The sequence below is a fragment of the Mobula birostris genome, chromosome 14, assembly GCF_030028105.1.
Source record: "Mobula birostris isolate sMobBir1 chromosome 14, sMobBir1.hap1, whole genome shotgun sequence".
NCBI lineage: Eukaryota > Metazoa > Chordata > Chondrichthyes > Myliobatiformes > Myliobatidae > Mobula > Mobula birostris.
The window spans coordinates 65925985-65952458 of record NC_092383.1 but is presented as its reverse complement, the minus strand read 5'-3'; the positions used below and the strand labels follow the sequence as shown (position 1 = coordinate 65952458).

The following is a 26474-nucleotide window of genomic DNA, read 5'->3' as shown; positions in this document are numbered from 1 at the left end:
TTATTTAGTTTTAAATAATTGTAAATTTTATTGGTTTTACAGCAAAGGAAGCCATTCAGCTCATTCTGGGCAAAGAGAGAGAGCGCGCTATTTTCATTACTCTCACCTTCCAACGTGTCTCATAAGTTACCTTTCAAGCATTCAGAGTGTTACATTTAAAATGTAACTGCAGCAATATGCTGGGTGGAGAGGGTTGTACCTCTACCACCCTTTTAGGCATGCCCAAAGATTTTTCTTTGTCTGAACTCCCTTCTAATGTTCCTAACAATTAATCAATACTGCTCATTACTAAACTAATTCAATCCTCTCTATCTTTATTTCCAAGTCTCCACAAGCCAGTTGCTGTACTTCAAATCTGGCAACACTTCCATAAATCTCATCTGCACCATGTCTGGTGTTGTCCCACACTGCAGTATGGTAACCACAACAATACACACAGTGCTCCACCTCCGTTCTCAATTATGCCATTTTGTTTTACAGCATTACATCTATCTTTATATTAAATATCTCAGGCAATACAAACAAAAACAGAATCTATTTTTTTTCTATATGAACTCTTGCTGGCATAATTTCATGCTGGTAGATAATTATTGTGTGTATAAATATTAAGTAAGGTACAGAATGATTTTGCAGTACTCCTCAGTGAGTGTATTAGAATTAAAATGGGTTGTTCATGTCATACTGGCCAGTGATTTACTTTAAAACATCTGCCTGATTATCATTTCCATGTTGTAATTAGTGTAGCAAAGACTTGCTAAGATAGAGTTGTAACTGAAAATCCAAACTTCTGTAAGCTTTCTGAATAACTAGGAGTACCATGGGATTCTTCTATAAGAATAAATTCCAATTACAAGGGAATTCACAACTTCTGAATTGATTTAAGTTAACTATGATCTTGGAATTAGAAACAACACATGAAGAGCCGGCTATGATTAGACCTTCAGCTTGCATAAACATACAGCAGTATTTCAAATGCGACTCCATAGAGAAGGCAATCAAAGCTTGAAAGAAAACCTATCGAAACCAAATACGATTCAAATTTCCTTTCTGAATTTAACTGCAATCTCAAAAACAAAACAATAGGGAAGAAAATTAGTGAACAATCAGACAAGAGACTCCCACCTGAGAGGAAAATAAGTGCTATGATGACTATATGCCATCTATTAGGGGTTCCTGTGGGAATAAAAGATTGTCACGAATCAATGTATGTTCAACAAATGGCAGGTCGAGTTCAATCTGGAACAATGCAGTTGGGTCAAACTATAAGGCAGAGGACAAGAGTAAAAGCAGGATTCTTGGCAGTGTGAAGGACAGAGAGGTCTTGGGGTCCAAGACAATAAATTCCACAAAGTTGCCACACAAGTAGGGTGGCTAAGAAGGCAGATGATGTGTTGGCCTTCAATAGTTGGGAGAGTGAGTTCAAGAGCTGCAGGGTGATGTTGTAGGTCTATAAAACTCTGGTTAAACCATACTTGGGAGTATTGTGTTCAGCTCTCGTCACCTTATTTTAGGAAGGTTGTGGAAGCTTTAGAGAAGATGTAGAGGAGATTTACCAGGATAATGCCTGGATAAGAGAACATGTTTTTTATGTGAAAGGACTGAGTGAGCTAGGAATTTTCACCAGGAGGATGAAAGGCGACTTGATAGAGATAAATAAGATTATGAGAGGCTTACTGTGGACAGCTAGTACTTTTTTTTTTATTTTAACCCCAGGGCAGTAATGGCTAGTACCAGAGAACATCTTTTTAAGGTGAGTGGAGGAAAGTTTAGGGGAGATATTAGAGGTAGTTTTTATTTTAAACTACACCCAAGAGTGGTAAGTGCCCCTAATGCACTGCAGACTGCTGATTGAGGCTGATACATTAAGGACAATTAAAGGACACATGGGTGAAAGAAAAATGGGCTATGTGTGAAGGAGGGCTTAGATTGATCGAGGAATTGGTTTATATAGGTCAGGGCCAAAGGGCCCATACTGTATTGTACTGTTCAATATTCAAAATGGCTACTCATTCTTAGTAATATTCAGAGGTATGTAGTATACTATATATTCTAACAGAAGTTATTTACTTAAAAGCAGTCATGAGTGATTGAAAACTTACCAGCATGAGTGCAAAACACAGATACGCTAGCAGTTCAGGCACTGGTTTTTATCATATGAAACAATACTTATAATGCTTAATAATTTCTGAGTAAAATTGACCATTTCTTTTCAGTAAACAGTAACATCTGTGTAATTGTCAGAAGACAATCAATAGGATTTCACACACGTGAGGTGTGTTGGAAAATAATCCATGAAGACAAAGATGTCACGATTTTTTGAACATTTACACCAATCATAAACCTGTTAGAAGTCACAATGTAACAATCAAAAATATTTCTAAAATTTCAGCACACACATGAATAAGACAATGAACAAAATGTTAGTTTCCACAAATTTTGCTGCCCTTGTGCTTCTACTTAATTTTCTGATTCATCTATAAGTACTGCAACACACCGCTGGATTACAGCGATATTGCCCCCAGAAAACAGTATCACAATTTCCCATAATGCAAATCCTTGACAAAAATGGGCAAATTTTGTTGCTTGTTTTATATTTTGCATTTCTTTAGTTATTTTCCCTCATATTCTGGAAGGGCAAATTTCCATTCCCTGAACAGCCAGAAAATGGGGTACACTGTAATTTTTTTCATGTCACATTAAGAATTAATCATCACAAAAAAAAACTTAAAACACCAGATTGTGCATGAGTTTTATGTGGCTTGTAACTCATTAGAAAAAGTAGTGCCTCTTGTCTGGACCCTCACGATACCCACGTTATTATTCAATTCATGCATGATCCAATTCTCTTGTGTTTAGTGGTAGAATACACTAAAAACTGAAAGTGACTGAATGACTGTGTGTATAAATATAATGTATTACAAGAGTTCATCACGTTCAAATTGATACTACAGATTGCAAAGTGATGGCATCAAAGGGGTTTTTATTCCCCCTTTTTATGGCCTACAACAAAGGTGAGGTTTGCAATAACACTTGAAACAAATTTTATTTTGAACATACCATTAAATTGCTTAAACATATTTGTGATTCAAATATTTAGCTTTTTCAAAAAAAAACCAAGGCAAATATTTCAATGATTTTTAACATTATACATATACAAATATATAAAATATGTACACAGAGGCCTCATTATTATTATTGCCAATTTTCTAAGTCACCAGATTTTATACAAATTCTATTTTGTAGCAGTCATAATTTTACACACAAATGTTTTGCTTGAAGCAAAGCAGTAAGAATTGTACCATTATTTTCCTTTCTTGGAGAATATTTTATCCTCATTCTCCAAAATTTAATATTGTCTTCTGCTCGTTCCATTTAATGACTAATAAACTTCTGTTTCATTCTAAAGAAACAGTAATTTATTAATGACTTCTCCCTGAAAATATTAATAATTTATTCTGCATCATTAGTTAACTAAGACCACAAGCAAAAAGTCAAAAGTAAAATATTTTATTTCCTCGAGCTTTAATATATTGTGCATTTTATCAAATAAGTGTTTACACATAACCAAAGAGGAACTTTAGATGCTGAAAGACATCTGAAACTCAGGAAGTACATTGAGCATTTCAAAAGTCAATGACACAGATAGTACTTGGGATTGATGTGCATTGCAGTCAATAGATTTCAAAGTGATAGTCCATGTGTAAAAATTGAAGTATAACTTTGGAACACAAATCCAAGTTCACCAGTGCAGATCAGTCATGATTTTTTGAATTGGTGGTGCAGACTCAAGGGGCTGAATGGCTCACTTCTGCACCCGATTTAAGACTTTAATAACAGCAATTTTGCACAGAAATGATGTAACAGAGCCAAAAGCATCCCGAATTAGATGGATCCAACACAAATAATAACAGTTTGCTCTCCAGCTGGTGAAATGGTCATCTGCCAATAATTTGAATTCGCATAAACTGCAAAACAGTATTTTAAAATAGTCAAGTAAATGCAGTTAATAGAGTGTAATAAATAAACATCATACCTCTTTACCCCATCTACAGGAAGTAGTTGAGCATGAATTAATTTGAGTATTGAAGAGTCAAGATGAACTTAAATGGGAAGAAGCGCACGTGGCCAGTTAGCACTGTAAATGGTCTATTGGACGACATGGCACGTTTTATTTAGTAGATTGTAATGTGATCAATTTTGTAGTTTGTACAGAATTAGCAAAGACTTAGGGAAAAAATTAGGAGCACCATTTTGCACACTTCTAATAAAAATAAGGAAGTAATTTACTGTTTGATCATGAGCAAGGCACCTCATGTAGCATGGTCTGTTGCTTGGGATTGTAATAAAAGCATTCTATAAAACAAGGATTAGTAATGTGCCAATGCAACATCAGATAATTTTGCAAACCATCTCAGGTTGCTTGCAATTGTGCATGCTTGATTTTTTGATTCCAGAACAATACAAACAAAAATGTTCTTCATTCTTTAAATTAAATAAATCCTCCATTCAATAATAGATATTTTGTGCCTCAATACTTTGAAAATTATGACATTAACATTATTAATAAAGGAGTAAAGAATAAAGAAACACTGAATTAGAACAGAGCTGGGGAAGAATTTCTTTAGCTAGAGGGTAGCGAATCTGTGGAATTTGTTATGGAGGCCAAGTCAATGGGTATATTTAAAGCAAAGGCTGATAGGTTCTTTATTAGTAAGAGTGTTAAATATCAAGAGAAGAAGGCAGGGGAATGGGGATGAAAGGGAAGAATAACTCAATCATGATTGAATAGCGGAGCAGATTCTATGAGTTGAATGGCCTAATTCTGCTCCTATGTCTTATGATTACAATTCCAACATTCAGCTCAAGCTAATAGTGAACAACTTGGTTTATCAAAATATGTCTTTTTAATATTCATAGATTTTAAAATTCTTCTTCTCATTTATAAATCCATTAGCTTACTGGGGAAAGTAGAACCAGGAAGTAGTTACCATTCCATGGAGTCTGGTCATTTCAACTGTGTACACAGTGAAACATCGTAGGACTCTACAGCCAAGACTTTCCACTGATATTATGTACAGTATGAAACAGACCGTCTGGTTTAATCATAGATAGCTGCATCTTTTATTAAGTTCAGCCACAAATTTAATCCATTTCAGATAAAGGAAATATTGCCTGGGCCACATTTTCTGATGTGCGATTTTCACGCTCATGCAATTGGTCAATGATGGACCAGGTGCATAGCACCAGTGATTGGTAAAGCACCTGAAAGAAAAAGGTGAAGAGGATTCTGTCCTAGCGCACCTGCATACAACTGTCCACAACCAGCATATATACATATAAATAGCTACATATTTCTTCTGTTGTGTTACATTATAAACAGCGGTCATTGTTACAGTGGCGCACACCTGGTGATAGCCATTGAACCTTTGGTACTGCTGGTGAAGCAGTATTTTCTGCACTTCATATTCATTCTCTTTCATTTTCTCTCTCACACACACAAACACGCCAAAGCTACGGAGAAGACTGAATGGAAGCTTAAACCAAGATGACCACTAAAACAGACTGTAATTCTTTTCTTCTTAAGGAATTCATGTTTAACTAAAATGGATTACATCCTTTAGATCAGTGGTCCCCAACGTCCGAGCCGCGAAGCATGCAGGGGTGCAGCGGTAGCCGAACTTTTTTCTTAAAGATGTGCTGGGTACGTTCTGGCTACTGCTGCACCCCTGCATGCTTCTCGGCCCAGTATCAGTCCGCGGCCCGGAGGTTGGGGACCACTGCTTTAGATGATGCCTATTTCTTTTGCTGGTGACCTGGGAGAAAGAGCAACACATCCACTCACATACAATATGAAAACAATGAGAACACAAAACAGTAAACTTTACTACCTACCGATATCACCTTCACCTAGTTGGACTAAAAAGGAACCACACTGTTCTGCACATTTTTCAGAGGCTTTGATCTGAAGTTTCAGATTACCTCTCCCTACAAGCAGCCAACTGTTCTCTATATGGAGCTGGTGGGACTACAAAAAAGCAAAAAAAGAGACATAAAATCAAGCAGCATTTAAAAATTACACAATATTTGCACTTACAGTCTATTTTCTTTAAAAAAATTCACAAGTGAGTTACATGAATCCCCTAAAGTAGACGATCCCTTTAAACAAAACAGTAATATTTTACTTAAAATGTCAGGCTAAAAATTAAGTCATTTAAGCCTTTTTCAAATGAATTTATGAAAATGTTTCTGCCTGGACAATTCTATACATAAATCTTCATCTCAAATATTTTTATTTCTAAAAACTGTTACCTACTCTAGAATTTTCTCAAATGGGGTAACTGTTTAATATGATGCCTTTTTAAAAAACTAATCGTACAATCAAGTTGGCAAATACTGCCAAAACTATCAGATCTTAAGCATCACATAATAAGAACTATAAAATTTTACAAAAGAAACTAGAAATTAACATGAGTAGCCAAGACCCAAAAACAGCCCAAAACTGAATCAGTTCTTTTTTCATAATATGAAAATTAAAAATTTGAAGCCATCTAACCACTCTTATTAACTACACTATACAGTGATGGTGGTTCCAATTTTGAAATATTAAACATAACTCATTCTTTGGAAATGCAAACCAAGACACAGAAAGTACAGCATAGCTTTTAATGAAGAAAAATAAACCAAAAATGCCATTAAAACCATGGGCTGAACATACTTACCTCGTGTTTGATTCTGCTCTACAAACACATACAATTGAAATTCATATTTCATTTTTTTAATGTAGCTATATCTGCAAGTACTTCCAGATGAGGCAAAAGTTTCAGTGAAGTGGTACAAAAAGCAACTTTAGTTCTTTTAAACCATAACAACTTAGTCCTGCTACAGAAACTACAGGATATAATCAGAAGGTCAGGCAGTAACAGCAGAGAAAGGGTGCTAATACTTTAGTCACAGGCCTTTTATCAGAAGTGAGAGAAAAGAACAGGTTTTTGAAATGGAAAGGAAATGGTGATCAAGGGTGGTGGGGAAGGAGGCAAGTTTGTGATAAGCTGAAAGGGAAAGAAGATTAAACAATGAAAAGGACTGCCATTTGTTCTCTATATGGAGCTGGTGGGGCTACAAAATCTTTCCTGTTTTTCCACTTCTTTCTACTCCCTCTTTTTCTCTACATCTCCAACTACTCCCAATTTTCATGAGAGGCTATTAACCCAAAATGCTAATTGTGCTCCACTCTCAGAGGCTGACTGTTGCCTGTTCAGTTTTTTCAGATTTCCAGCACGCATAGTATTGTGTAAATATTTTAGAAATGTCACAAGTTCAGAAAATAAGCAAATGGAGAAAAATATGTATTCACAGTTTTAAATCCAGTTTATTCAAATTATCGTCTTATTGTCTTATCTGTGAAAATAAAACAGTACACAATGCATCTCTCTAAAAAAAATCACCCCCATTGAGTTTGCCCATATTGCAGTACTAAATTATAGAGTTTGTATGAAATGTCAGCTATATGGCAATACTTTGTACCTTCATTTCAATAGCTTTTTATAAAATAGTACAACTGGATTTAACAAACAGCTTCCAAAGAAACAAAAATGTGATTACAATGAATCACAAGTTGCATGCTTAGCTATACAATTTTAAGGCTGATCAATTAAAGCTAATCATTCTATTTACCTAGCTTCTGTCCATGTTACTTAACACCTCAAAGCCTTGAACATTTAAATGAATCCCACGTTCCCTCATGATTAGCTCCACCTAACATTGTGAAAAGTAATGAATCTTTGGCATTATGCCTAGCATGAAAAAAACTATCTGTTTTTGTCCACGTAATATTGCCCCAAGTCTGTAAGTCTGCCTCTTTGTATTTGTTTTTTAGACTCACAAAGGCAATTTTGTTGAGGACATCTTCAAAAAGCGATGCCTCAAAAAGGTGGCATCCATTATTAAGGAGTCTCATTACCCAGGACATGCTCCCTTTTCATTACCACTATCAGTAAGGATGTACAAGAGCCAGAAGACACATACCCAATGTTTTAGGAATAGCTTCTTCCCCTCTGCCATCAGATTTCTGAATAGACAACGAACCCATGAATACTACCTCACTATTTTTGCCCTCTTTTTGTACTACTCATTTAATTCTTAAAATACTTTTCTTATTGTAATTTGTAACAGATGTATTACACTGTATTGCTACTGCAAAACAACAATTTTCACGACATATATCAATGATAATAAACCTGATTCGGATTCTGGAATTGACCATTTTAATGCATTTCTGGTTGGGCTCCCTCATTCCCTCTTCCTCCTCTCTATAAACATGAAGTCAAACTATGCTCTGCTATTCATGTCCTAATTCTTGTCCTATCACGTTTATCCAATTCTCTTTGCTGGTGACTTTCTGTATCATGGCTAAGCTATTCAAAAAATCTCATCAATATATGTTAACTCAGGAGCCTGAAGATATTTGTGCTCCACTAATACTGTCATCTTATTTCAAATTCAATTGCATCACCATATGCAACCTTTAAATGGCAATGCCCCAAGCTCTTAAACTCCCTCTCCAAAGGCTTACACCTTTCATTCTTCTTTTAAGATACTCATTCAATCTAAATCAAGTTTTTGATAATTTCAATAATAACTTGTGACTTGACATCAATTTTTATGTTTGAGTTGAAGCCCTGGGATATTTTGTTAATTTAAAGGTTATAGAGCAGTAGCAACAATCCACTCTAATATATACAATTTACTGCTGCTCATCACAAGCGTTTTGTTTTAAACAATCACATATTACATCATAATCATTGACACATGGAGACACCCGAGGTTTCAGGAAAGAAAATATCAGAAGTTTGAAAACTTTTTTTCAATTACCCAATACTTTGCCACCAAATGACTTTTAAAAATATCAATGCATTTAAAGCGCTTTCTGCATCTCTTGTTATTCTCCTCCCATTTTCTTAATTTCACAACTCTTCTAGTGTTCTGAAGTTCTAATTTCACTGTGCTAGTGAAATATTTTCTTATATTCTCTCTCTCTTTCTGGACACAGTTGCTTCAAATAGAGCATCTACAGTTTGAAAGATTTATATTGGTCTTGTAATGTACCAAATTAATTTCATCTGTATGCTTATCCGGGGGACAATTCAGTTAGTTTACTGTAATTTACTTTTCCCTTTTAAGATTACCTTAATTAAATTTAAGACAAAGATTTGAAATTCCTCCTCCTCTCAAGCTAAACATCAAATTATGGCATTATTTGCAAGGCTGATGAAAACATTAATTCAATGAAGAAATGTATTACAGAAACAACTAAAATTAGAGAGGCTTTTGTAAATCGAGAAAACTTGACGGACAAAAACATGCTCTACTTCTCCAATTTTAAAAATCGTGAATGCTTTTCATGAGTAGTTTTATAAGAGAACAGATAATTAAAGTTTCATTTTTGTTTAGTATTTAGCCACAGAGCACAATTCTCTTATTTCAATCTTCCTTACCAGGAATTGGAATGGAGAACCACGGCTAGGTGTTATTAAACATTTCTTCAGGGTTACTTTATTCTCAAAGGGTAACATGCTTGAATTTGGAAAAATTGCTCGTAGAATATGCATTCCATTTATACGTTGTTTTCTCCTGATTATTATGAGGAAAAGATTAAAATCTGGTTACTGTTCAAAAATACAGGAAAATATATCCATTACTGCTTTACTTCTTCAAAATAAGGATCAAATGTCTGAATTGAAAGAACAAAGTAAGTAAATGAATGTTTTCAGCAATCCACTATTATACCTGTTATAATTTAAAATGCAGTCAGAATTTAAAACTAGAGGTAAGTATTGTACACTTTGAAATCATAATATACGTTAATTTATAATATACAAATCTGTTTTCCATTCCTCTCTATGTACTCCCTTTAACAAAGGCTGTGATTGATTTGTAATTCTGGATTCTAACAGAAAACAGGGTTTCTACAAACTATGATTTTAGACTAATGAGTTTTTTGAATAAATTTGTGAATATAATTTTTTATACAAAAATTGGAATACACAAAAATAATTCCAACATTTTGGTATCACTTCTGAACAATTATCTCTACCAGGGTCACGTGATGAAAAGCAAGGGTTTACATGCAAATAAATTTTGCACAGGACATTTGTTTAGAAATATTTTACTAGGTTTGAACTCAAGTTCTCTCAATATCCCCAGGTATAAATAAACGTCCATTCCAAAATGGGTTGATAAGTTCTTAGTTGGCAAAAGATTATGGAGTGGTGGCAGGAGAATGGGGTCGAGATGAGAAAATATATCAGTCATGAGATAATGCCAGATCAGACTTGATGGGCTGTATGGCCTAATTCTGCTCCTACATCTTATGGTATAAATATTGAAATTGCATTTATGCCTTAAGGAAAATGAGATATTTATACACTAAACTATAAAAACAGAATTAGAAAATACCATACAATTACGTCGTTAATTAAAATTAGAAAGGGACGGATGATATAACAATAAGAAAACATCCAATTATCAATGTTATTCCTCCAGCCCAACCATTACTACATGCAGTTACTTAGTCCTAATCCTTTAGTCTTGTCAATAATGTGAGAACTGACTATGTTTTATGACTGATTCTCAGTAGTATAGCTCTGTCATAAATGTATATTTTTTTGATATTACATTTTTACAAATGAACTTGATTTCCACATTACTTAAAAGCTCAAATGAGGTAAGATACCAATATCTCCATTTCTCTCCATGAAACAAACTTCGGGAAATCATTAAAAATATTTAAAATTCAAATGCTATTTTTGATAGGTATGTAATGAATAGTGGCTTGCATATTTATTAACTCACAAAATTAATGTAACATTTAAAAAATAAATGTTCTCTAGATTTCATTCAATTTTTTGAATGAAAAAAGCAGCAATGACCAAATTACCCTAGCTTAAATACTGGACGTTGACAACTATCACGGACTCAGAATGGTTGGTTGTTCTATCCATACAAAATAAGGTAAAAGTATTTAGGTTTTTGAGATGGGTGGATGCTGCTTAAATATAAATGATGAATTCAGAAATTTAACTTATGGCAAATGTAAAAAAAAGAGCCCTTTGATTAATTTAATTGTTTAACAATAAACAGGTCTGAAAATTATAAAATGATTACACAGACAAATTCAAAGTTAAACACTCACATATAAAGAAATCAAATGGCACAATAAGTAACAATATTGGTAGAAAGAAAGAGCTAAATTATAAAAGGAAGAATTTTTGATTTAGCCATCACTTTCTCCTCTCTTTTGGTTGGGAGATTATATGCCTTCCAGCAATCTTTTTATTCTTTAATAACGGGTATTTTAGGTAAGGCAAATGGAAATCCTTAACTGCCTTCCAAATGATAGGAATGTGACTGTCACTAATTGCTGCCATCTGTAAAATGTAGTTTTTCCCATATTTGTTCATAGGTGATTTGTTCTACTACTTTGATCTAAAGGCAATGTAGGAACAACAATACATTAACAAGTCAGGATTTTAAGAGGGGAACTTGGACAAACTCCTTTCGTACCTTTGGCAAATGTTGTGGATTTTGGAGTTGCCTCAGAATGTCAACTGGTTTCTGTTGTGCATTTTATAGTTGGCATGCACTACAGCCAGCGATGGGTGGGATGCCGATAAAGGGAGTTGATTAGTATGGCAAGGACTAATGGTTAGAAACAGACTAAAATAAATTCTGTCTAGGTAGCCTCAACCCGATGGCATGAACATTGATTTCTCCAACATCTGATGATCTCTCTCCCACCCCCCCCACTTTTTCTATTCCCCATTTTGATTCCCCTCTCACCCATATTTTTTGCCTCACCTGTCCATCACCTCCCTTTGTTTCCTCTTCTTTTTCTTTTTCTTCAATGGTCACCCATCCTCTCCCATCAGATTCCTTCTTCTTCATCTCTTCCACCTATCACCTCCCTGCTTCTTACATCACCCTGCCTCCCCCACCCACCCACCTTCCTTCTCACCTATTACCTGCCAGTTTGTACTCTTCCCCAACCCCCACCACAACCATCTTATGCCCCTTCCTTTCTAGCCGTGATAAAGGGTCTCAGCCCAAAACGTCCACTGTTGCCCTCCACATACGCTGCCTGACTTGCTGAGTTTTCCAGCATTTTGTGTTGGATCATTCATCTTCAGCTTGGCAAAATGATAAAACAGGGCTCAATATCAGCTGCTATTTACAGGTTAAGAGGACTGAGCAACAACAACATCTATGGAGATGAATAAATACTCAATGCTTTGGACCGAAGCCCTTTATCAGGACTGGAAAGGAGGGGCGAAGAAGTCAGAATAAGAAGGGTGGGGGAGGGTGAGAAGAAGAAGGAGTACAAGATAGGAGGTGATGGGTGAAGCCAGGTGGGTGGGAGAGGGTGGATGAAGTAAGGCAATAGGTGGGAAAGGTAACATGCTGGAGAAGGAGAAACCTAATAGGAGAGAAGAGTGGACCATGGGAGAAAGGGAAAGAGGAGGGGCAACATGGGGAAGTGATAGGCAGGTGAGGAAGAGGGGTAAGTGGGAGTCAGAGTGGGGAAATGGAAGGAGAGAGAAAGGGGAGAGGAAAATTAGCAGAAGTTAGCAAAATCAATGCTCCTGCCATCAGGTTGGAGGCCACCCAGATGGAATATGAGGTGTTACTCTTCCAACTTGAGAGTGGCCACATCGTGGCAGTACAGGCCACGGACCAACATGTTGGAATGGGGATGGGGACTGGAATTAAAATGGTTGGTCATCAGCAAATCCTGCTTCTTGCAGATGGAGCGAAGGTGCCCAAAGCAGTCCCACTTTCTACATCAGGTCTCAGCAATATAGAGGAGGGCACATCAGGAGCAGTGAACACAGCAGGTGACCCTAACAGATCAGATACACAGGTGAAGTCTTTCCTCACCTGAAAGGACTGTTTAGGGCTTCGAATTAATGTGAGGGAGGAGGTGAATGGGCAGGTGTAGCACATCTTCTGCTTACAGGGATGTGCTAGAGCGAGCAATCCCCGCAGAAAGCAGAGAGTTGGGGGGGGGGGTGGTGGTGGAAGATGCTTTTGGTGGGTAGGATCCTGATGGGCAGGTGCCTGGGAAATGGAGGAGACACTGGTGAGGGCAATGGTGGAAGAAGGGAAACCCTGTTCTTTGAAGAAGGAGGACATCTCTGATGTTCTGAAAAAGAAACCATAGAAACCATAGAAAAACTACAGCACAGAAACAGGCCTTTTGGCCCTTCTTGGCTGTGCCGAACCATTTTCTGCCTAGTCCCACTGACCTGCACATGGACCATATCCCTCCATACACCTCCCATCCATGTATCTGTCCAATTTATTCTTAAATGTTAAAAAAGAACCCGCATTTACCACCTCATCTGGCAGCTCATTCCATACTCCCATCACTCTCTGTGTGAAGAAGCCCCCTCTAATGTTCCCTTTAAACTTTTCCCCCCTCACCCTTAACCCATGTCCTCTGGTTTTTTTCTCCCTTTGCCTCAGTGGAAAAAGCCTGCTTGCATTCACTCTATCTATACCCATCATAATTTTATATACCTCTATCAAATCTCCCCTCATTCTTCTACGCTCCAGGGAATAAAGTCCTAACCTATTCAACCTTTCTCTGTAACTGAGTTTCTCAAGTCCCGGCAACATCCTTGTAAACCTTCTCTGCACTCTTTCAACCTTATTTATATCCTTCCTGTAATTTAGTGACTAAAACTGAACACAATACTCCAGATTCGGCCTCACCAATGCCTTATACAACCTCATCATAACATTCCAGCTCTTATACTCAATACTTTGATTAATAAAGGCCAATGTACCAAAAGCTCTCTTTACGACCCTATCTAACTGTGACGCCACTTTTAGGGAATTTTGTATCTGTATTCCCAGATCCCTCTGTTCTACTGCACTCTTCAGTGCCTTACCATTAACCCTGTATGTTCTACCTTAGTTTGTCCTTCCAACATGCAATACCTCACACTTGTCAGTATTAAACTCCATCTGCCATTTTTCAGTCCATTTTTCCAGCTGGTCCAAGTCCCTCTGCAGGTTCTGAAAACCTTCCTCACTGTCTACTACACCTCCAATCTTTGTATCATCAGCAAATTTGCTGATCCAATTTACCACATTATCATCCAGATCATTGATATCGATGACAAATAACAATGGACCCAGCACTGATCCCGGTGGCACACCACTAGACACAGGCCTCCACTCGGAAAAGCAATTCTCTACTACCACTCTTTGGCTTCTTCCATTGAGCCAAGGCCTAATCCAATTTACCACCTCTCCATGTATACCTAGCGAATGAATTTTCCTAACTAACCTCCCATGCGGGACCTTGTCAAAGGCCTTACTGAAGTCCATGTAGACAATATCCACTGCCTTCCCTTCATCCACTTTCCTGGTAACCTCCTCGAAAAACTCCAATAGATTGGTCAAACATGACCTACCACGCACAAAGCCATGTTGACTCTCCCTAATAAGTCCCTGTCTATCCAAATGCTTGTAGATTCTGTCTCTTAGTACTCCCTCCAATAACTTACCTACTACCGACGTTAAACTTACCGGCCTATAATTTCCTGGATTACTTTTTGATCCTTTTTTAAACAACGGAACAACATGAGCCCCTCTCCAATCCTCTGGCACCTCACCTGTAGACAGCAACATTTTAAATATTTCTGCCAGGGCCCCTGCAATTTCAACACTAGTCTCCTTCAAGGTCCGAGGGAACACCCTGTCAGGTCCCGGGGATTTATCCACTTTAATTCTCCTCAAGACAGCAAACACCTCCTCCTTTTCAATCTGTACAGTTTCCATGATCTCACTACTTGTTTCCCTTAATTCCATAGACTTCATGCCAGTTTCCTTAGTAAATACAGACGCAAAAAACCTATCTAAGATCTCCCCCATTTCCTTTGGTTCCGCACATAGCCGACACCCTGATCTCCAAGAGGACCAATTTTATCCCTTACAATCCTTTTGCTCTTAATATACCTGTAAAAGCTCTTTGGATTATCCTTCAATTTGACTCCCAAGGCAACCTCATGTCTTCTTTTAGCCCCCTGATTTCTTTCTTAAGTATTTTCTTGCACTTCTTATACTCCTCAAGCACCTTATTTACTCCCTGTTTCCTATACATGTCATACAACTCCCTCTTCTTCTTTATCAGAGTTGCAATATCCCTTGAGAACCAAAGTTCCTTATTCCTATTCACTTTGCCTCTAATCCTGACAGGAACATACAAACTCTTCACTCTCAAAATTTCTCCTTTGAAGGCTTCCCACTTACCGATCACATCCTTGCCAGAGAACAACCTGTCCCAATCCACGCTTCTTAGATCCTTTCTCCTTTCTTCAAATTTGGCCTTCTTCCAGTTCAGAACCTCAACCCTAGAACCAGATCTATCCTTGTCCATGATCAAGTTGAAACTAATGGTGTTATGATCACTGGAACTAAAGTGCTCCCCTACACAGACTTCCGTCCACTTATCCTAACTTGTTTCCTAACAGGAGATCCAATATTGCATCCCCTCTAGTTGGTCCCTCTATATATTGATTTAGAAAACTTTCCTGAACACATTTTACAAACTCTAAACCATCTAGACCCTGAACAGTATGGGAGTCCCAATCAATATATGGAAAATTAAAATCCCCTACCACCACAACTTTATGTTTCCTGCAGTTGCCTGCTATCTCTCTGCAGATTTGCTCTTCCAATTCTCGTTGACTATTGGGTGGTCTGTAATACAATCCCATACCTTTCCTGTTTCTCAGCTCCACCCATAAGGACTCAGTAGACAAGCCCTCTAATCTGTCCTGCCTGAGCACTGTTGTAATATTTTCCCTAACAAGCAATGCTACTCCCCCACCTTTCATCCCTCTGCCTCAATCACATCTGAAACATCGGAACCCTGGAATATTAAGCTGCCAGTCCTGCCCCTCCTGTAGCCAAGTTTCACTAATTGCTATAACATCATAATTCCATGTGTCAATCCACACCCTCAACTCATCCGCCTTCCCCGCAATACTCCTAGCATTGAAATATATACACCTCAGAAGATTTTTACCACCACTCCCAACCTATTAGCGGATTTGCTTGAACTTTTAACATCATTTATTTTCACTCCAGCCACACTGTCAGCTCTGGCACTCTGGTTCCCATCCCCCTGCAAATCTAGTTTAAAGCCTCCCCAATAGCACTAACAAACCTCCCTGAAAGGATATTGGTCCCCTTGTAGTTCAAGTGTAACCCGTCTCTCTTGTACAGGTCCCACCTGCCCCAGAAGAGGTCCCAATGATCCTGAAATCTGAAACCCTGCCCCCTACACCAGTTCCTCAGCCACTTGTTCATCCTCCAGCGCATCCTATTTTTACCCTCACTGGCACGTAGCACAGGTAGTAATCCTGAGATTACCAACCTCGAGGTCCTGCTTTTCAACTTCCTACCAAGCTTTCATCCTGGGAACAAATGTGGTGGAGACAAAGGAACTGAGAAAAGGAAATAGTATTTTTTCAGGACATGGGGTGGGAATAAGTATAGTCAAGACAGCTGTGGGAATTGGTAGGTATATAAAAGACAGTGGTAGACAGTTTGTCTCCAGAGATAAAGCCAGAGAGATCAAGGAAGGGGAAAGTGATTTAAGAGGATGGAATCAAGATTGAGTGAAATGTAGGGATAAAATGAAGAAATTAATTTTGACAATAATAAAAAAAATTTCTTAAAAATAAGGCAGACTGGTAAACATTGGTATATATCAGGACGTTGGTGTGTTAAATAACGAACTACAAGACCTAAAAATTCAGGTAGTAAACAGTTACAAATTTTTAATTCTTGAGGATGTTCGGAAAGGCGCAGTAAAGCGAACCAATTCAGAGTGGACTTCGAAAGATACAGGTGATTTCACTAAGACATGAATTATTCTGAGAGGGGCTGACATATTAATGGAGACAAAGACTTTGGAAAAGAGTCAGCCGTTTAGAATTGAGACAAGGAGAAATTATTTTATGAAGAGGGTTTCCAACCTTTGAATTTCTCCACCTCAGTGAGCTGTGGATGCATAAATCATCAATAAGTATATTCAAGATTCATATCCAGGATATTAAAAATACAATGGAACCCAATATATGGGTGAGGCAGCAAATTGAGCTTAACACAGAGGGTCAATCTCAATGGAAAAAATACAGCAGACAACATATCCAAAAAGGTTATTTCTGCTTCTATTTCACATGTACTTTTGTGTGTATTTGTACTGAACAGGTTGAGCTTTTTGCAAGCAAGTAGATATAATTTAATCACACAGAACTTGTGCCACATTGTTGGCAGAAAGGAGTTGAATCAATTGATGCATCATAGCCTAAGCCTCAGTAGTTACATGATATATGTTGCTGCTCTGGCCCAGTGACTTCTTTGTGGTGACTCTCCAGGATGTTGATGCCTCCTATGTAATTATTTCCTGTGCATGCATGGTTTAAATGTTACCTGCCTGGTGTTCAGCCCATGTTTGAAATTTCAGAAAGTCAGAAAACCAGTTAACAGTTTGTGATATTGGTTGTTACATTGATCAACCAGGCAATTCCGTGGTTGACTACCAGTAAAACATTTCTCATTCTTAAATTGCTCAATTTCCTGAATGAATTTGATCAAGACTCAATTTTAGGCATTGGTTACAGAACATCATATGCTACAGCAGCAATACAAAAGAAATCTGCTGCACAGGACAACAAAAAGGTAAACATGAATGTTTTCAAATGCTAATATCAACATTTAAAAATATCAAAATCCAAGGATTTTTTAAGAGAAGATAGTAAGTAGATTCACTATACTTAAATCTCACCAGTGAATAATTAGGTTGGATTCTTCTGGAAACACTGAGTTTTTATTGACTTCAAGATTCTCTCCATCTTCAAGATATACATCCATGGCTTCTCTATATTCTGAATGTAAACGCTTCAAATCCCCATATGACAATGATATAGCTGATCCACTCTACAGGACATAGTGAAAAAGAATACACATTTAATACATGCGTCACATTTAAATGAACTATTCAGTTACCTGCAGGAATGCATACTGTAAACCTCAATAATCTGCGTACTAAATGTTAAGAGGCAAGGATGTAAATGAATCCTAAATTATAATTTCATTTACAATCCCACAGCTATACATTATATATTCATAATTCTGATCTAACCATTGTGTTAAGTTGATTGAACATAATTAAATCAACTTAATTAAATAAAACCATGTTTTATTTACTTTTCTATTTAAGCACAATTGTTTATATTCAATACCTGAATCAATTGATGTTCAGAATCAGTGATTCCAAGAAATACCACTCTAAAACGGATTTTACTCCCCTTTCATTTCCCACCTCAGAATGCCCTGTCCTTTTCATGAATTAAACTGAAGGTTCCATCACTGTCACATCACCAGGGTCACTTGCAGGCTATCTGACCACAAACAACTTCAGCTCTGTATTTCTTAAGTCTTCATCTGCTGACCACAATGAGCATTCCTACAAGGAACAGTGGTGTAGTGGTTAGCACAACACTTGACAGTACCAGTGAGCTGGGTTCAATTCCTGCCACTGCCCATAAGAAGTTTGAACGTTCTCTCCGTGATCGCGTGGGTTTCCTCTGGATGCTCCCGTTTCCTCCCACACTCTAAAAATATAATTGGTCATTATATTGGTTAATTGGTCGTTGTAAATTGTCCTGTGATTAGGATAGGAGTTCAGAAATCAGGGAAGATTGCTGGGCAGTGTGCAACAAAGGCTTGGAAAGGGCTATTCTGTGCTGTATCTCAATAAGTAAAGGAAGAAAGAATGATAGCAGTCAACCGTATGAATTCTGGTTAATTTCCTGACCTATCTTACTGCAGTTCAAGTTAATTGCAGTGCTAAAACCAACTCCCAAACACCAGGGTTCTGCTGCTTGTTTAATATAATTGCTGTCATATTTAGCAAAATCACCAACATAAATTTACACAAAACATCAGTATAGTATAACAATATTTTAGACCATTAAAATATGTAATCTCATAATGGAAACCATAAAACATGATTGAATGTGATGTAATTATGTTAACAATAAAACTCAGTATTGTAATTTTGCAACGCTAACATTATTCAACCCTGAAATTGCATTATAGACTAACCACAAACAATTTCCCCATCACTTTGGACCACTGCCAATCCCTTCCTTTTATAAAGAACTAACAGTCTCCAACAGTAGATCAAATCTCTTATAAACCAAAGCATGTATTTGTTCTCTACACTATTCTACATTTTTAGATAATTTTACAAATTTCAGAAATAATCTCTAAGAAACCTTTCTGCATTAAAATGTATTACAGAAATTTGAGCATAAATTGACAATCTTTCCATAAAAAAGCTTATTCACTCATATCAAACACAGTTCAGACACTGCACTCAAAAACAATCTTCCAACATGTTGACTCTTCAAATTTTGGTGGGCAATAAAGATGATCCACTATTAAAATTTCTCAAAATGAAACCACCAGTACTTATATCTAAATGATCATCTCACCTTGATTACAATTGGTTGTATTATTCGATGATTATACTTGGAAATATGTTTCCTGTCACTCACAGTTCCAACAGCACTCAGGCTAGCACATTCAGTACAGTTAGGTATCAGATGCTCACATCCTATATGACCCCAGTCATGAAAAACTGTAACAAGCAAAAAATAATTGTAATTAACACAATGGAAGTCATGCTTACTTGTTAAAGCATATAGGATCAGGAATTCTCCCCCCACCATATAAAATAAATCTACTTTAAAATCCACCTTTAAACTATTTTATAAATCTTTTTTGTAAAGTTTAACAATCAAATCTATAGGATATTTCTCTGGTGTTATAATTTTTTAATATTAAGATTGTTCTTTTCACTATTCCTCTGTTATTTTGTTCACCTGTATTGTAACTTCAGAACTTTTGTCTCTATAGTCTATACCTTCTTATTTATTTTCTTTTCTCTAGTGTGACGAAAAACCAAGTTATCAGAAGATTGATGCTAATGAGAGAGAGGTAAGGGAGACAAATGGAGAAACGTTCAAAGTGTTAATGAGAGATGAGAGAGATTAACGAAAAGAGACACAATTCAGAATATTGACAGACCGGTTGCTTTGAACCTGAACTGTTTGAAGTTTGATGGACAGGCGACACCCCAGCAGGGGGATAAAAAGAACAGGTTTGCTAAGGCACGACACCACGAGATCACGAGACCCTGGAAGAGCGGCGTGCCCTCACAAGTTGGTGGGAGTTTGGAGGTCCGGTTCGCGGGAACCAACCATAGACTCACAGGGTGAAAAGGGACGATTGGCGGGAACCTGGTGTGTGTGTCCGCCCTTGCCTGGGTGCTGGGTTCACCGCGGAAGAATGGTCGTATCTGGAACGGAGGGGTCACAGTCGGTGACCACAGCGGGATAGAAGACATAAAAGGGTCCGCCCGAAAGCCAGCTGCGAAGAACATCAAAGGTCTGCTTGAATCAAAATTTGCATCTCTCTCTCTCTCTCTCCCCCCAACGGCACAACAGCGATTACTGCGAACTGCACTAAACTGAACTGAACTGTGCGCCACTTAAGACTGATTATTTTACCCCTAGACTGCGACGGAGTTTCGTTGATTCCTATTACCCTAGTTCTGTGTACATGTGTATTTTATCATTGCTAACCTGCTGCATTTATATCCTTACGATTAGAGTACTGTGTTACTTATTTCTTTAATAAAACTTTATTAGTTTCTAGTAAACCAGACTCCAACTAGTGGTCCATTTCTGCTGGTTTGGCAACCCAGTTACGGGGGTACATAACATATGATACAAATTATTTAGAGACTTGCTTGGGAGATTTTTGATATAAGTTTTCCCCTCGCATTCACAGATCAGCAAAAAACAAAATCCTTTGTTAATAAATAATTGAAATTCACTTAAATATGCATTCCAGTAACCCAATCGTCCAGTTTGTATTTTTCTTTCTCCCCAAATAAATTAACATTACTACCAAATGCACATGGCACCAAAACATGCAAAGCAAAGCAAATTCCCTGTTGGCTAGATTCTGCTTTAACTCTATCCACAAGATTGCAGATGATACCACCTCAGTGAGTCGAATCCCAAATAACAATGAATTGGAATACAGGGAAAGAGAGAGAGCTCGGTATCATGGTGTCATGACAACAGCCTTTCCCTTAATGTCAGCAAAACAAAAAGCTGGTCATTGACGTGTGGGGGTGGGGGAGGGGTGGAAATGAGACAGTGCACATGCTCCTGACTACATAAAACATACTGGGATTGAGATATTCAAGTTCCTAGGAGCTAACACCACAAATAGCCCATCCTGGTCCAACCATGTAGACACCGCAGCCAAGAAAGTTCACCAATGTCTCTACTTCCTCAAGAGGCTAAAGCGTTTTGGCATGTCCCCAGTGATCCATTCTGACTTTTATTGAAGCACCATAGAAAGATTCCTATCTGGGTGCATCACGGCTTGGCAATTTCTCTGCAGTAACTGTAAAAACTGCAAAGAGTTGTGCTAATCTGTGTCCACATCACAGAAACCAGCTTCTCCTCCATGCACTCTAAAAGCACAAATCACCAGACTCAAGGACAGCTTCTACCCCACCGTTATAAGCCTACTGAATAGTTCCCTAGTATGATAAGATGGTCTCTTGACCTCCCAACCTATCTCATTGTGATCGGGCACATTGTCTACCTGCACTGCACTTTCTTTGTATCTGTTACACTTTATCATGCATTCTCATTTTACCTTGTTGCTATCTCAATGCACTCTGTAATGAATTGATCTGTATAAACTGTACATATATGCTTTTTTCACTGTGGCTTGTGTACTTGTAAATGTAACAATAATAAACCAATTCCAATTCAGTCAATAAAGTCATATTCAGCCAGTTTGGAAACCAATCATTTGTCCTGTTCTGCTCTAACCACTTTTCTATCATTTGTCCCATCTCAGAAGGTGCTTGGGAAGCTGAAACGTCTGAAAGTAGATGAGTCACCTGGACCAGATGTACTACACCCCAGGGTTTTGAAAGAGGTAGCTGAAGAGATTGTGGAGGCATCAGTAATAATCTTTCAAGAATCAATAGATTCTAGAATGGTCCCAGAGGACTGAGAAATCACAAATATCACTCCAGTCTTTAAGGGAAGGAGGCAAAAAACAGGAAAGTATAGGTCAGTTAGCCAAATTTCAGTGATTGGAAAGATGTTAGAATGTGTTATTAAGTATGAGATTTCAGGGTACTTGGAAGCACATAATAAAACTTTGTTGATTTCCGCTTGTTTTATCAAAGGGAAATCTTACCAGACAAATCAGTTGGAATTCTTTTAAGAGATAATTTGCAGGATAGACAAAGGAGAATCAGTAGATGCTGTTTACTTGGATTTTCAGAAGGCGTTTGTGCTATGTATGAGGTTGCTAAACAAGTTAAGGGATTACAGGAAGGATACTAACATGGACAAAAGATTGGCTGACTGGTAGAAGGCAAAGAGGGGGAATAAAAGGGTAATTTTATGGTTGGTTGTCAGTGACTAGTGGTGTTCAATAAGGGTTGACATTGAGTTCGCTACTTTTCACATCATATGATAATGATCTGATGGTGGAATTGATAGCTTTGCAGCTTAGTTTGTAGATGATACAAAGATAGGTGGAGGGCAAGGTTATATTGAGGAAGTAGGGTGTTTGCAGGAGGACTTGGGACAGATTAGGAGAATGAGCAAAGAATTGACAGAAGGAATACATGCAGAGAAGTGAAGAGTAATACACTTTGGTAGAAGGAACAAAGGCGTAGACTATTTTCTAAATGGGGAGGGAATTCAGAAATATGAGGTACAAAGGGACTTGGGAATCCTAGCGCAGGATTCTCTACAGTAGGGGTTCACAATTTGGGGTCCATGGTCCCCTTACATAATGGCATTGGTCCACGGCAAAGAGAAGTTGGGAACCCCTGACCTGAAGGTCAACTTCCGGGTTCATTCAGTAGTAAGGAAAGCAAATGCAATGTTAATGTTCATTTTTAGAGGACTAGAATATAAAAGCAAGGATGTAATTCTGAGGCTTTATGAGGCATTGGGCAGACCACGTTTGGAGCACTGTAAACTGCTCTGGCCCCATATCTAAGAAAGGATGCACTGTCATTGGGGAGGATCTAGAGGTGGTTACAAGAATAATGCCAGGTTAACATATGACGAGCATTTCATGGCTCTGGGTCTATACTTGCTGGAGCTTAGAAGAATTGGGGGGGGGGGACGGCCTCATTGGATCAGCATTTAGTAGGGAGATGGAAAATCTGACTTGAGTGGTACCAGAATAACAACCTCTTACTCAATGTCAGCAAGACCAAAGAGCTAATTATTAACTTCTGGAGGAGGAAATCGGAACTCCAGTAATCTGTCCTCATCGGAGGATCAGAGGTGGAGAGGGTCAGGATCTCTAAATTCCTCAGTATTATCATTTCAGAGGATCTGTCCTGGACCTTGCATGCAAATGCAATTATGAAGAAAACATGGCAATGCCTCAGCTTCCTTAGAAGTTTGCAAAGACACCAGAATAAAAAGCTAGGGAGAGGGGAAGGAGGCTAGCTAGAAGGTAAGAGGTAAAGCCAAGTGGGTGGGAAGGACAAAGGTTGGAGAAGAAGGAATCTGATAGAAGAGAAAGGTGAACCATAGAAGAAAGGGATAGAGAAGGGTACCCAGGGAGAAGTAACAGGCTGATGAAAAAAGGTAAAAGGCCAGAGTAAGGAATGGAAAATGAGGGGAGGGGAGGGATTTTTTTTTACTGGAGGGAGAATTTGATATTCATGCCATCAGGTTACAGGCTACCCAGACCTCTGTAGATGTGTGGTGGAGAGTACACTGACTGGTTGCATCACGTGTGGTGGAGAGTACTTTGCCCTGTATGAAAACATTAATGCCCTTGAATGGAAAATCCTACAAAAAGTAGTGGATATGGCCCAATACACCACAGATAAGCCTTCCCCACCATTAAGCACATCTATATAGTGTGCTGTTGCAGGAATAGCATCCTCCATCAGGGACTCCCACCACCCAGGTCATAATCTCTTCTCACTGCTGACATTAGGAAGTATTATTCTCAGCACCAGGTTCAGTAACATTTATTGCACCTTAACCATCAGGCTCTTGAACCAGCAGGGATAACTTCACTCTCCCCATCACTGAACCATTCCCGCAACCTATGGACTCACTTTGAAGGACTCTTCATCTCATGTTCCCTATGTTTATAGTTTATTTATTTATTATCATTATTTCTTTCTTATTTTGTATTTGCACAGTTTGTTGTCTTTTGCACATTGATTGTTTGTCCATCCTGTTGGGTGTGGTCTTTTGTTGATTTTGTTATGATTCCTGGACTTACAAAGTATGCCCACAAGAAAACGAATCTCAGGGCTGTATATGGTGACACATGTGTACTTTGCCGATGGTGAAAAGACTTTAGGGTGTTTCAAAATGAGTCACTTGCTGCAGGATATCGCATTTCTGAACTGCTCCTGAACCCATGGTACTTATGTTAACCCCCTTCCCCACAATGATGATGGTTAGCAATGCCATTGAGTGTCCAGGGTAGTTAATTAGACTCTACACTCAGTAGCCATTTTATTAGGTAACTCCTGTACCTAGTATAGTGGTCAATAAGAGTATGTTCATGGCCTTCTGCTGCTACAGCCCATCCACTTCAAGGTTAGGCATGTTGAGCATTCAGAGATGCTCCTCCGCACACCACTGTTGTAACACATGGTTATTTGAGTTACTGTTGCCTTGAACCAGTTTGGTCATTCTCCTCCAACATTTCTCATTAATAAGGCACTTTTTGCTCACAGAACTGCTGTTCACTGGCTGTTTTTTTTTTGTCCAATTCTCGTAAAGTTTAGAGAATGTTGTACATGAAAATCCCAGGAGATCAACAGTTTCTGAGACACTCAAACCAACCCGTCTGGCATTCCATGATCAAAGTCGCTTAGATCACATTTCTTCTCCATTCTGATGTTTGGTCTGAACAATAACTGAACGAACATCTTGACTATGTCTGCATGTTTTTATGCACTGAGTTGCTGTCACATTTTTGGCTGGTTAGATATTTCTATTAACGGGCAGATGTACACATGTACCTAATAAAGTGGGCACTGAGTGTATATTGAAAGGGATAAACACTTTCCAAGTGAAAGGCAAACAAATGGTACTTTTCCTTATTCCAAGTCATTTCATATTCAGCAAAGGGGCTTTTTCAAAGACATATGTTATGTATTAGCAATGAAAAGTTGACGCCCTTTCACTTAACTGCATCTGTAGAAAAGATGATGTCCCATGAGGACTGTCCAGCCATGCACAACAAGCATTGGCTGTACTTTACATCCTGTTGCACTGACACATTTCTTGACCTTAATGGTAACACCAGATAAATGTTTTGTTAAAAAGACAAGTACTACTTTAAACAAAAATAAATTTGGAGGTAGAAAAAAAAACAAAAAGGAAAATACAGAGAAGAATTATAAAGTATATTTTAAAAGTGGAGGAAAGCAAAGATAGGTTATTGGAGAAAATAATGACCAAGTAATCTTGGGCATTTAAAAGACTGTGTGATAAAAGCAATCATTTTTTTTTCTGTTTATTTTACAAAGGCTGCTTTTTATTTCAGCTAAGTACTGTACAAGTGACAGAATACAAGTCTGAGCTAATTAACATTCTACAAAGTTTGGAGCTACAAATAAACAGAATGACCAAAATTTCAGCAAGCATCTACAAGATGAAAGTTCAGTTAACTTTATCAACGGAGTCTGGAGACCAGTCTCAACCAGGAGAACGGCCCAAAAGAAAATGTGGCAGTGACATTCCTAATCCCAGCATTATCAACCATGTTGGAGGATTGCATATAAAGTCCAATAAAGAATTATAGAGAAATTTCAATTTACAGCTTATAAATATTCTAAAAATCCCAGTGATTGGGTCACTTTTAGTCATAAGAATGTGTGCGAAAATATAATACCAACACTACATTTCCTGTGTTATGTACCCCGTAACGGGGTTGCCAAACCAGCAGAAGTGGACCACTAGTTGGACTCTGGATTACTAGGAACTAATAAAGCTTTATTAAAGAAATAAATAACACAGTACTCTAATCGTAAGGATATAAATACAACAGGTTAGCAATGATAATACACACATGTACACAGAACTAGTGTAATAGGAATCAAACCAAGCTCTATCGCAGTCTAGGGGTAAAATGATCAGTCCTAAGTGACGCAGAGTTCAGTTCAGCTTAGTACAGTTCGCAGTAATCGCTGTTGTGCCGTTGGGGAGAGAGAGAGAGAGATGCAAATTTTGATTCAAGCAGACCTTTGATGTTCTTCGCAGTTGGTTTTAGGCGGACCCTTTTATATCTTCTATCCC

The 26474-nt window shown here is 37.9% G+C and overlaps 1 protein-coding gene across 3 annotated transcripts in view; it reads right to left on the bottom strand.

Annotated features, from left to right (window-relative positions):
- Nucleotides 1–3491: 3491 nt before the first annotated feature.
- The window catches only part of c14h6orf89 (chromosome 14 C6orf89 homolog), a 37142-nt gene continuing 14159 nt past the window's right edge, over nt 3492–26474 (bottom strand). For 2 of the 3 annotated variants that reach the window (XM_072278630.1, XM_072278631.1), the window contains exons 3-7: nt 19575–19720; nt 17861–18012; nt 9495–9630; nt 5893–6025; nt 3492–3965 (exon numbers count right to left, since the gene is read on the bottom strand). In XM_072278630.1, coding sequence (XP_072134731.1) covers nt 3883–3965; nt 5893–6025; nt 9495–9630; nt 17861–18012; nt 19575–19720 — 650 coding nt within the window. In that variant the 3' untranslated portion in view covers nt 3492–3882. Of the gene's footprint in view, nt 3966–4988; nt 5263–5892; nt 6026–9494; nt 9631–17860; nt 18013–19574; nt 19721–26474 lie in introns of all 3 variants that reach the window. The other variant, XR_011889109.1, reaches the window with a different exon arrangement.